General features: G+C 45.8%; 1 protein-coding gene and 1 long non-coding RNA gene across 8 annotated transcripts in view; one reads left to right on the top strand and one right to left on the bottom strand.

The window, feature by feature from the left end:
* Window positions 1–6,425, bottom strand: part of RIC1 (RIC1 homolog, RAB6A GEF complex partner 1) — a 185,700-nt gene extending 179,275 nt beyond the window's left edge. For 2 of the 7 annotated variants that reach the window (XM_008255095.4, XM_002708103.5), the window contains exon 1: window positions 5,924–6,416. In XM_008255095.4, the coding sequence (XP_008253317.1) occupies window positions 5,924–6,067 (144 nt within the window). In that variant the 5' untranslated portion in view covers window positions 6,068–6,416. Of the gene's footprint in view, window positions 1–5,923 lie in introns of all 7 variants that reach the window. The other 5 variants (XM_070051800.1, XM_070051792.1, XM_008255104.4 and 2 more) reach the window with 5 other exon arrangements.
* Window positions 6,426–10,652: 4,227 nt separating this feature from the next.
* LOC138844298 (uncharacterized) lies at window positions 10,653–12,009 on the top strand. Its single transcript, XR_011379892.1, has 2 exons — window positions 10,653–11,383; window positions 11,468–12,009. It is a non-coding gene; the product is annotated as an uncharacterized lncRNA (long non-coding RNA).
* Window positions 12,010–12,210: the final 201 nt, after the last annotated feature.

The raw sequence follows: 12,210 nt of genomic DNA, 5'->3' as shown, positions 1-12,210 counted from the left end.
AGGAAATAAGGAGCAGAATAGTAGTTGTGGGGGCTAGTTGCTGGGGGACTTGGAGGGATTTTGTTCAAGGGTACAAACTTTCAGTTACAATGACTAAATTTTGAAGATCACATACACAGCCCAATGTTAATGCATACTTGGAATGTGCTAAGAAAATAATTTTAAATGTTTTCACCATACACATTTTCGAAAAAGTTACTATCTGTGGGATGGCTATGTTAATTAGCTTGACTGTGGTTATCACTTCACAATGTATACCAAAATATCACATTATATATATCTTAAATATATACATTTTTCAATTACAACTCAATAAAGCTGTGGTAACAAAAACAGTAATTTACCAGAAAAATTAATAATAATCTGGTTATGATAGGTAAAAAATGGCTCAAAAGCAAATAAAAAGGATTTCAACACCAGATCAAGGGTGGGTAATACTCTCATCAGCAGACACAAGGCAAAACAGGATTCTAGAAGGACAGCATCTTGGGTACCAAACTAAGAAGTTTGAACTTCATTCATTAACCTACTTCAGAACAGTAAGTTTATAAAGAAAGCTCTCTGCAGAAAGGAAGAGAATAGATGTGAAAGGTAAGAAGTAGGAATGTTGGGGAAACAGACACAAATTAAATGCCCTTCCTGAGGTATTTAACTTAGTCATATACCTGAGCCTAGAGCTTGGTTCTTTTGGCATGTATCTCATTGTTTTTTTCTATCATTAACACACATCAACAGGAACATAAGTTTCTACTCAGGCTTACCCAAAGACATATTTTTTTTCATAAACTCAATGGTGATTTGCTTAACTCAGCTTTTTATCAGCAACATATACACAGTGACAACTAAGATTTTCATTTATCATATTAACACACTAACATCTTTGATCAGAATGCTTTTACACATAATATGCCTCTTATCCCTTTCATATATTGCTTCTTCACACTATCTTTTGTAACTGGTATTAAAAATACTTCTAGGGGCTGGCCAGCGCCGTGGCTCACTTGGCTAATCCTCCGCCTGCGGCGCCAGCACACCGGATTCTAGTCCCGTTCGGGGTGCCGGATTCTGTCCCGGTTGCCCCTCTTCCAGGCCAGCTCTCTGCTGTGGCCCGGGGAAGGCAGTGGAGGATGGCCCAAGTGCTTGGACCCTGCACCCCATGGGAGATCAGGAGGAAGCACCTGGCTCCCGGCCATCTGCGGGATTAACCAACGGAAGGAAGACCTTTCTCTCTCACACACTAACACTGCCTGTCAAAAAAAATTTTTAAAAAATACTTCTAGGGGACGGCGCTGTGATGTAGCCAGTAGAGCCACATCCTGCAGTGCCAGCATCCCATGTGGATGCCGGTTCAAATCCCAGCTGCTCCATTTCCAATCCAGCTCTCTGTTATGGCCTGGGAAAATGCCCAAGCCCTTGGGTTCCTGCACCCATATGGGAGACCCAGAGACCAGGAGCTCCTGGCTTCTGGCTTCAGATCAGCACAGCTCCAGCCATTGCGACCATGTGGGGAATGAACCAGCGGATGGGAGACCTCTGTCTCTCTGTAACTCTTCCTTTCAAATAAACAAATAAATCCAAAAAAAATTTCTAAAGGTAATTCAAATATTTGAAATCATCAGTGAGCTGAAAATTGACATGTAACTATATATCTAAATTAGACAACATTCTAGGAATCATTCTGATATTCACATATGTATGTAGACTTTCATATTCACTATCAAGCAGTACATTGAAGAAGTAATTCTGGATTCCCCGGTATATAACAAAATGCAATTCAAATCACACAACACCTTTGTCATTCATAAATCATAACTTGGCTTTACATAGAAGCTTCATCCTCGAAGTGCTTTCAGAATACCCTTGGCAGAAATACATCAATTGTCCCAGCAATTAACTTCCACATCTGCCACCCCAATCTAACTTGTATACATATTGAACCTTTTATAGGATCCAAATTATGTGGATAATCCCCACTGTACTCCTGAGTTTTTAGAATGCCTAAGTAGAATGGAAAGGTAGAGAGCAAACCTACATCAATACATCATTTCAAAACTTGTAAGTCCTCACACTTTAATGATAAAATACACTGTTTTTAAATCTCCATCAAAAAAGAATAGTGAATATATAACAAACTCTTGTTCAGAAACAAGTCTACATAGCACTACACAGTGCTTCTCAAATTCAGGGTAGGAAATAATTCTGAAGAGAGATGACTCCTTTTTTTTTCTTCTTTTTTGACAGGCAGAGTGGACAGTGAGAGAGAGAGACACACAGAGAAAGGTCTTCCTTTGCCCTTGGTTCACCCTCCAATGGCCGCCACGGCCGGCGCACCACGCTGATCTGAAGCCAGGAGCCAGGTGCCTCTCCCAGTCTCCCATGGAGTGCAGGGCCCAAGCACTTGGGCCATCTTCCACTGCACTCCCGGGCCACAGCAGAGAGCTGGCCTGGAAGAGGGGCAACTGGGACAGAATCCGGAGCCCCGACCGGGACTAGAACCTGGTGTGCCGGCGCCGCAGGTGGAGGATTAGCCTATTGAGCCACGGCGCCGACCGAGAAATGACTCCTTGATAGTGGAATTCCAAATAGCTACTTAAAGTATATGATAATAGCTACAAGAGGAACATAAAAGTTCACTTAAAGATCCATAAAATAGGGGCCAGCACTGTGGCAGAGCAGGTTAAAGCCCCAGCCTGCAGCACTGGCATCCCATATGGGCGCCAGTTCAAGTCCCAGCTGCTCCTCTTCTGACCCAGCTCTCTGCTTCTGCTATGGCCTGGGAAAGCAGTGGAAGATGGCCCAAGTCCTTGGGTCTCTGCACTCACGTTGGAGACCTGGAAGAAGCTCCTGGCTCCTGGCTTTGGATCGGCGCAGCTATAGCTGTTGCGGTCATTTAGAGAGAGAACCAGTGGAATGGAAGATTCTCTCTCTCTCTCTCTCTGACTCTACTTCTCTCTGAAACTCTCTTTCAAATAAATAAAATAATTATTTAATAAAAAATCCATAAAATATAAACAAGTTATTCTTTAAGATTTTACTTTACGTTTTCATAGCCTTGCAGGTAATCAATATTTTACAATTAGCAATACTTTCACACATTAAAACAACCAAATTAAACAGATGCGGCCGGCGCCGCGGTTCACTAGGCTAATCCTCCGCCTTGCGGCGCCGGCACACCAGGTTCTAGTCCCGGTCGGGTGCCAGATTCTGTCCCGGTTGCCCCTCTTCCAGGCCAGCTCTTTGCTGTGGCCCGGGAGTGCAGTGGAGGATGGCCCAAGTGCTTGGGCCCTGCACCCCATGGGAGACCAGGAGAAGTACCTGGCTCCTGCCATCGGATCAGCAAGGTGCGCTGGCCGCAGCGCGCCGGCCGTGGCGGCCCTTGGAGGGTGAACCAACGGCAAAGGAAGACCTTTCTCTCTGACTCTCTCTCACTGTCCACTCTGCCTGTCAAAAAAAAAAAAAAAAAAAAAAAAAAAAACAGATGCTCCTTCCACGAGGCGTTTTCTTTTTAAAAATGCAATCCTCCTACGTAAGCCCAATTTACTAAGTGAGCCCTAACAACATTTCAAGGAAGCAGATCTTGTTATATCTTTCAGCATGTCTCTCCATGCCTAGAAAAGCCCTCAAGCAACTTCAAGACTTCAACTCTGCAGAATCCTTTAGATCTTCACCCTTCACTTTATTCTATCAAATCACTTGCAGCTTTAACTCTTCCAAAATTGAAGCTTTCACATTTCCAGAGCAAACAGTTTAAACTCACTCACTCTAAATTACGTGATATAACTGAAAGCCCCTTAATTTACCCAGAGGTCTTTTCACTTTTAACAGAAGTCTGCTAACCTGAATTTATATTAGCTTACAGTTTCAAGAGATTTAGAAGTTAGGAAATAAAAATGAAAACTTTCCATACAGAATAAGAAAACTCATATCCCAGGAAGGGAAGACTGGAAGCTGGAGACTGGCATCTGTTCTCCACTTACCTAATCATATAATCATACACCTTAGAATCACCTGGTTCAACACCTGATTTTAAGTGACAAAGCTGATGCCCAGAATCCAGTTAACCACTCATAAAATCGACAGTACCCTGTATCCTCCCTAAGGTATTCCTGTATTTCATTTCATTCCATAACTCTGAAGGCATAGATTCCCTACAATCTAACTTGTGCACATTGGATCTCAACAGTGTGGCCCCTGTATTTCTGTGGAAAGAGCAAGCTGTATGTAGAGTGAATGATTGAAGGAAAGGCCTATAAGTAGTTTTAAATTCTAGGGCTGCCTTGAATATATATATAGTATCTAACTCCAAAACCATGTAATAGGTATTCTTAAGATTCACAATGTACCTAAGAAAGTTGAACCACATTTTTATGGTCATTTTGCAGAAGAAAAAAGTGGCTTACTGGTTTCTGGTCTATTCATCCCCTCACTTTGAATTTACATTTGTCTGGTAGTAAGTTAGGCCTGCCTGGTCAACAGTTAAGAAAGTTAAATTTCAGACTTTATATTAAATTATAATGAAATAATGTACTAAATTCAGAAAACAATTTAAAATTCGAGTTCTAATTTTTCCTTCATGTGTTTTAAAGTAAATAGCTCTATAGCCTTAAAGATAGTAAAACTTATTCAGCCAGCGTATACATTGTAAACAAGCGTTTCATTTAAGAACCAAATGATATACAATATATACACAAACATGCAGGGGAGCACCAGACAGAGGTAATATTGTGGTATCAACCACTTCACAGCCTATTTGTGTGTGTGCATGAAAGTTAGATCAGCCAAAACTTAATGGCAAAAAAACTGTTGCTCATAGTCCAACTATGATAATCAGAGAAATACCTAAATCCTAGCACCAGTTTTACCAAGGTTCTGTATGAGGACAGTCAAGGGCATCAGAGGCACTCCAGGAGTAGCATATAGAGATTGAGGAGTTCTAATGCATCTGATTTTTGCTCATGGATGTAACAAGGAAAAGCTCATACCTATCTCCATATGATCAAATTAACTTTGAAAAGAGAAGAGCTTCACTCTGAGATCAACTAGTACTGTCTTTGGAGAGGGATAAAAAAGTATTTTAAGCTATAATTCTGTAGTTTTCATACACAGACCTATAGCAGCATTTGCATAGAGCAGCAGGTATCCAATCCTCCGCCTACTTTTCAAATCATTTCTCATATACTCGGTCATGAAATACAAAGCAAAACCAGAACTCATTTCCACACGCTTCCCAACTCTTATTATTTCCAGGTGTTTTAACAGGGAGCCGCGCGGACTGGAGTTCTACTTCCGCTCCTCCTCACCCCACTACGGCTCTCTCCAGAGTCCGAAAGCAGAAAAGGACCAGCCTGAAAGAGGGGAAGGGACGCTGGGGGGCAGGCAGGGAGTTCAAGAACCAGATCTTCAGTATAAATAAAGAATTCTGGCTGTTAAGTTTCCAGAAAGAAGTGATCACAGGCCTGGGAAGTCTGGCACGCGGTAAAGCCCAACAGGCTTCCCCCCAACTCCTAAACAACGACCTTTAGTAAGGGAGGGTTAGGACACCGCAGCGGCGAGACTTCCAATTGTGGAAAGTTTTAAACAAATTTGCTCCTCGGGGAATGTGGATGGGGGGGGGTGGTGGCGGGGGAAGCACGTCTGGGTTCAATCGAGGGAGCGCGCGGGGTCTGCACGGTGCGCGGCTGTCGGTCCAACGCGGGGAGGCGCAGGGATTTTCGGCAACAGCGACTTCACCCATCCCGAGCCCTGGCAGGAGAACGTGCGCGGAGCCGGGCGGGTACATGCAACCACATCTGTGGAATGAGGACGCGGACGAGGAGGGCGAGTGGGGCCGGCGCTTAAGGGCAGGGGGCAGGGGGCTCTGGGTGGAAGTTGAGGGCTGGACGCCGGGCAAGGAGCACGAGAGACGGAGGGCGGCTCTACTTACTCGGCTGTACCAGATGCTGAGGCGGGCCGGGGCCAGCACCGCGAAGAAAGCCCTCTGCGGGTCGGACTGAACGTGGAAAGGCGCCTCGGCCGGGCTCCCCAGAGGGCAAAGCAGCCTCTTGGGCCAGCCGCTCAGGAAATACATGATCCGCGCAGAGCCACCGACGCCGGGGCGCCTAGCGGCCCCCGGCCCCGTCTGTCACACTCAGCGGCCCCGGGCTGGTCGCCTGCCTCCCACACCGCCACCGGCCGAGTCGGCGGCGGCGGCCGCGGCAGCTCGGGGCATTTGCCCGCTGGCCTGGCCGGGCCGGGCAGACGAGACGCTACGCGACGAAAGCACCCCCGAGCTGACGGGGCCGAGTGTGGGGGAGGGAAGGGGAGGGAGAGTCCGGACAGAGAGAGGGCGGGAGGAGCGCGGAGGCCCGCCCCGGCCCCGCCCCTTCCTCGGGCAGCGCAGGCGTCACCACGCCGCGCCGCGTGGGTCGAGCCGGGCAGGCCTGAGGCGCGCGCGCGCGCCCTGGAGACTTCACCCTTCCCCCTCGCTGTTTTCTGAAGCTCCGCCCTAATCTTCCCGACGGCTACCACGCTGCGTCAGTACGCATGCGCTGTAGCCCCGCTCCTTCCGCTCTGGCCCTCCCACCCGGGAGCTGGAGCTTGCCCTTAGGGGCTGGGGGCTGGCGGCTGGCGGCTGAGGCTGGGCCGAGTCGGGTGATCCGCGCTGCAGCTAGACGACTCGGCTCTAGGAACGTGCCCTTCGTCTGGCCTGGCCAAATTCGACTTCCCCTCCGGATTGGTGGAGCCTCTGATGGGGGCGGGCCCGGCCCCGGCGGGGGTGGTAGGTGGGGAGCGCTGGTCACGTGATGCTTCCTGCTGGTGTTCCCACTCAGCCACCGGCCGCGGCCTCGGCCCTGGGTTCTGGGGGCCTCTACTGAGGGGGGTCTTTACAGAGGGAGTGCCCTTTGTGTTCTCGGCCAGCAGAGAACGGGGTATTACAGCTCCTGCTCTTAAGGACCTTACATCCTAGAGGGGCATTTCTTCATAATCTGTAAATAAACCACCTACCGTGCAAGTGCTGTCCTGTCCTACGCCCTGCGGGGGTTCTCGGACTAGCACAATCTATATTTTGAATTCCGTTACCGTCATCTGTTTACCTGCGAACCTCAGTGGCAGGGCCGATGCGTCTCTTTACCCTCGGTAGAGTTAGGTGCTGCAGAAGACTTAATTTTCGAACTGGCATAGACTAGAGATAGCTGTAGTTTGGTATTTAACTTGTGGGCCCCAGAGAGCACAGTAACTAACTTTGCTTCGAAGTGATAAACTGAATAAGAGTTAGGCAGTGTTGAGGGCGAGAGGGTATGCAAAAGGAGGGTCTGGAATAGAAGAAAGACTTGCTTCTCATTGTCTTTTTTTGTACACTTAGAATCTTTCTGTATATTTGTATACTTCCATTAAAATATTTAAGAGAATTTCGGAAAAAAAAATTAACTCGTGTAAAAAGTAACAAAAACTGCAAGCAGTAAAAGAAACAAAGTAACTTAATCAGTATCAGATACAGCATTGCAGCTGGTATTCATAACAAAATATGTAACTTTCCATAATTGTTCCAAATATTTGCTACATTCCCCTAGGGTGATCAAAGAATTGCTTCACCACTCGCCAGCCTCTTGTGGTCAGACAGTGTCTCCTGGTTTACCCCTTCTCCGTCCCCCTCCCCCTCGCCCGCCTCATCCAGTACAACAGCCTGGAACGTAGTAAGCATAGCGAACTCTGAAAATATTTGTCAGATGAAACTGTGGATGAACTCTGATCCAGCTCAGCTATGGCATTAGAGAGGACTAGAGAGGTTTCTTGACTTAGCAGTGCAATATTGTAGAATAATAACAGTTGCATTATACTGTCATTTTGCTCAAATTCAGTTATGCACTTGGCAGAGAAAGAGAGGAAATGAAAAAGAGGCAGCAGTTTCTCTGGCAGTTTAACTTAGCATTGTCTGTCCCACAGCTGGGTCTTCCTTTTCTTAGCTACCTCTTAAAAAAAAAAAAAGATCAGCGCGGTGCGCGGTGGCAGCGGCCATTGGGGAGTGAACCAACGGCAAAGGAAGACCTTTCTCTCTGTGTCTCTCTCTCTCACTGTCCACTCTGCCTGTCAAAAAAAAAGTTGAAAAAATATATATACTATATACATATATATAGTATATATATATTATTTGAAAGGCAGAGTTACAGAGAGCCAGGGGCAGAAAGAGAAGTCGTCCATCCGGTGGTTCATTTCCCAAAGGGCAGCAGTGGCTGGAGCTGGGCTGATCCGAAGCCAGAAGCCTGGATCCAGGAGCTTCTTCCAGGTCTCCCATGTGGGTGCAGGGGCCCAAGGACTTGAGCCATCTTTCACTGCTTTCCCAGGCCAGAATAGAGAGCTGGATAGGAGGTAGAGCAGCAGGGACTCATATAGGATGCTGGCACTGTAGGCGCAGCTTTAACCCCTACGCCACAGCTTTAACCCCTCTTAGCTACCTCTTAGGCATGACTTTCTTAGTGCATTCTTGGACAATTTCAGGAACTTCTAAGTAATTTGTATTGAACTGAACTCTAACCTGCTGCCTGTGGAATCCATTTACCCCGCCACACTACTTTGTACCATTTAAAATTTACAAACTAATTTCAAATGCATAGTTGATTTAGTTCTACAGCAAACCCTCAAGGTAGATAACACTGATATAGTGTTGTTATTCTAGCTTTCTAACTGAGGAGATAGGATCAGAGAGAGGGATGTGTTGACAATCACATGGGTGGGAAAGAACTGGTCTTCTACAGATCTAATGATTGTAGACTGGACTGAACTGAATTATGGTAATTGCTCTGGATATTGAGAAGGGAAAAAATAAAAAATGAAATATCTGACTTTCCAAAACCCTTACTTAAAGAGTACCCTCCAGGGACTGGCACTGTGACCCAGTAAGTTAAGCCTCTGCCTTTGTCTCTGGTTCGAGTCCCAGCAGCTCCACTTCCAATCCAACTCTCTGCTTATGGCCTGGGAAGGCAGCAGAAGATGGCCCAAGTGTTTGGGCCCCAATATCCACATGAGAGACCTAGAAGAGGCTCTTGGCTTCTGCCTTCAGATTGTCCCAGCTCCGGCTGTTGCAGCCATCTAGGGAATGAACCAGTGATGGAAGACCATTCTCTCTGTCTCTCCCCCTCTCTGTCTGTAACTGCCTCTCATATAAATAAATAAATATTAAAAAAAAGAGTACCTCCATTGTGACAAACTTTCAGGATGGGATGGTGTTTTCTAACTTTCAAATACATATTTTAAATTTTATTTTATAAAATAAACTAACATTTCCTGTGCCTGAGGTCTGCCTTCTTCCTCTAACCACCACCACCACCACTGTGTCATCAAAATCCAGGACTCTATTCTGAACTAAGACTAAGCTGCCAAATAAAAGTTAACTGGTGTATATTTTCATCCACCAAACTAACATATTTTACTGTAAGAATGCTGATAAGGGGTTCATGGAAGAAGGTACATTCAAACACTCTGTTGGAGTACAATTTGGTGCATTTTTTTCTAAAAGATAGTTAGCATTACATATAAACAAGAGATCTTAGAAATATGCATACCTCTGGACAAACTATCTCTTTGCTATGATTATTTTTTAAGGAAATCAACACTGATTCGTGCAGTTTTAGTTTTAAGAATGTATTCCACAAAGGTGTCACAGAGAGGAAATAATCTAAATGTCCCCCAAAAGAAACAAGGTATTGTCCTTGCTACATTGGAAATGTTTTGTGGAAATAAAATTATATTGGGGAAGAATAATTAAATAGAAGTATGTTCACTATATATATAAAGAAGTAATAAAATGGATAAAAGCTTATAAATATCCCATTTTTATTATATATGTATTTATATATATAGCCTAGCCAAAAAAAAACTCACAAATAGAAGAAAATGTATTAAATGTTGATATTTTATTTTTTAAAGATTTATTTATTTACTTGAAAGAGTTACACAGAAAGAGAAGGAGAGGCAGAGAGAGAGAGAGAGAGAGAGGTCTTCTATCCATTGGTTCACTCCCCAGTTGACCGCAAAGGCTGGAGCTGTGCTGATCCAAAGGCAGGAGCCAGGAGCTTCTTCCGGGTCTCCTACATGGGTGCAGGGGCCCAAGAACCTGAGCCATCTTCTACTACTTTCCCAGGCCACAGCAGAAAGCTGGATTGGAAGTGGAGCGAACTGGCGTGCCCATATGGGATGCCAGCACTGCAGGCAGTGGCTTTACCTGCTACACCTTAGCTCTGGCCCCAAATGTTGATGTTTTAAAAACAGCTTGAGGCCGGCGCCGCGGCTCACTAGGCTAATCCTCCGCCTTGTGGCGCTGGCACACCAGGTTCTAGTCCCTGTCGGGGCGCCGGATTCTGTCCCGGTTGCCCCTCTTCCAGGCCAGCTCTCTGCTGTGGCCAGGGAGTGCAGTGGAGGATGGCCCAAGTGCTTGGGCCCTGCAGCCCATGGGAGACCAGGAGAAGTACCTGGCTCCTGCCATCGGATCAGCGCGGTGTGCCGGCCACAGCGCACCGGCCACGGCGGCCATTGGAGGGTGAACCAACGGCAAAAAAAAAAACAAAAACAAAAACAAAAAAAAAACCAAAAAAAAAACAGCTTGATTATGAATGTTTTCTATATTCTTTGGGCTTTTTTTCCCCAAATTGCCAATAACGAATTCATGTTCCTTTTTTAAAGAGAAAAAAGTATTTAGAGTGAAATTTTTAATGATTCATAATGTTCCATTTGTCTCACTCTAAGTTCTCACAGTGCTGGCAAATGAGAGGGAGAATGTAGTAATGTGGAGTTTAAGCACAGTCCCAGGACTAGTAAGAGAAGGCTTAGGGGCGAAGGGACCTGAGTGCTCTCACACATGTCCACGGGTTCTGATGCCGGAGCCGTGGCTGGACTTTGGTTCTGAGTACACCACTCCCGATGTTTGGGACCCCCACAAGTGTTCATGATAGTGATTTAGTGTATGACGCTAGTATGCCTTTAAGATTCAGCCTGATTACAGTTTTATCACGTGCAACCAATGTTCGTGCTTCTAGGCTGGACTCTTGGTTATCATGTGTTCCTTCCAAGAATGGATAATAAGTATATCAGCTGAAATGATGTGATGTCTGGGTTTTACTTCAAGGTGATGTCAGAGTGGATGGGGCAGGTACTGCACATGAAACGAGATTGTCCATGAGTTGATAATCTTTCAAACTGAATGATGAATACTTGGGAGTTCATTGTCTTACTCTCTCCTCTTTCATTTTTGGTGTCAATTTCTTCTTCTTGTCCTAGATTTGTTTGAAATATTACAGCATAGCATGAAAGTTCAAATGGATTCACATGGTGTTTAGACATCCACCCTAACTATAAGCTGAGTGACTTGCAGGTTGGACAGACTGCCAAAGTCCAAAAGCATTTCCTTCAGGTCAGAATCTACTTCAGTGATCTCCAGATAAAGGGCTGAGAACTCAGGAACATAATGCTCTCTCCTTTCTCTCTCCTCTTACAGGTCCTCATCAGGCCTCTCTGTATCTACAAATCATATGCCTCATATGCACTTTCCAAGTTAAAATGAGAATCTCAGTAACTACGGTTCTATGCGACTAACCAGTCTACTTTGTCCACAATTCTACTTACAATTCACAGTGTTAAAAATCCCCTGGAGGGGCCGCTGCTGTGGTGTAGCAGGTAAAGCTGCCACCTGCAGTGCTGGCATCCCATATGGGCACCAGTTCAAGGCCCAGCTGTTCCTCTTCCAATACAGCTCTCTGCTATGGCCTGGGAAAGCAGTGGAAGATGGCCCGGGTCCTTGGGCCCCTGTGCCCACGTGGGAGACCTGGAAGAAGCTCTGGCTTCTGGCTCCTGGCTTCAGATTGGACCAGCTCTGGCTGTGGTGGCCATTTGGGGAGTGAACCAGCAGATGGATGACTTTCACTCTCTCTCTCGCTCTCTCTCTCTCTGCCTCTGCCTCTTTGTAACTCTGCATTTCAAATAAATGAATAAATATTAAAAATCTTAAAATAAATCTTAAATAAATAGATCTTAAAAATCTTAAAATACATCTTTAAAAAAATTATTAGTTGGGGGCCGGCACTGTGGCGCAGTCGATTAACACTCTGGCCTGAAGCGCTGGCATCCCATATGGGCGCCAGTTCAAGATCCGGCTGCTCCACTTCCCATCCAGCTCTCTGTTGTGGCCTGGGAAAGCAGTAGAAGATGGCCTAAGTCCTTGGGTCCCTGCACCCACATGGG

Source organism: Oryctolagus cuniculus, chromosome 1 (genome assembly GCF_964237555.1).
Source record: "Oryctolagus cuniculus chromosome 1, mOryCun1.1, whole genome shotgun sequence".
In the NCBI taxonomy this organism is placed as follows: Eukaryota; Metazoa; Chordata; class Mammalia; order Lagomorpha; family Leporidae; genus Oryctolagus; species Oryctolagus cuniculus.
The sequence above is the reverse complement of the archived record's forward strand: the minus strand, read 5'-3'. Positions and strand labels throughout refer to the sequence as shown.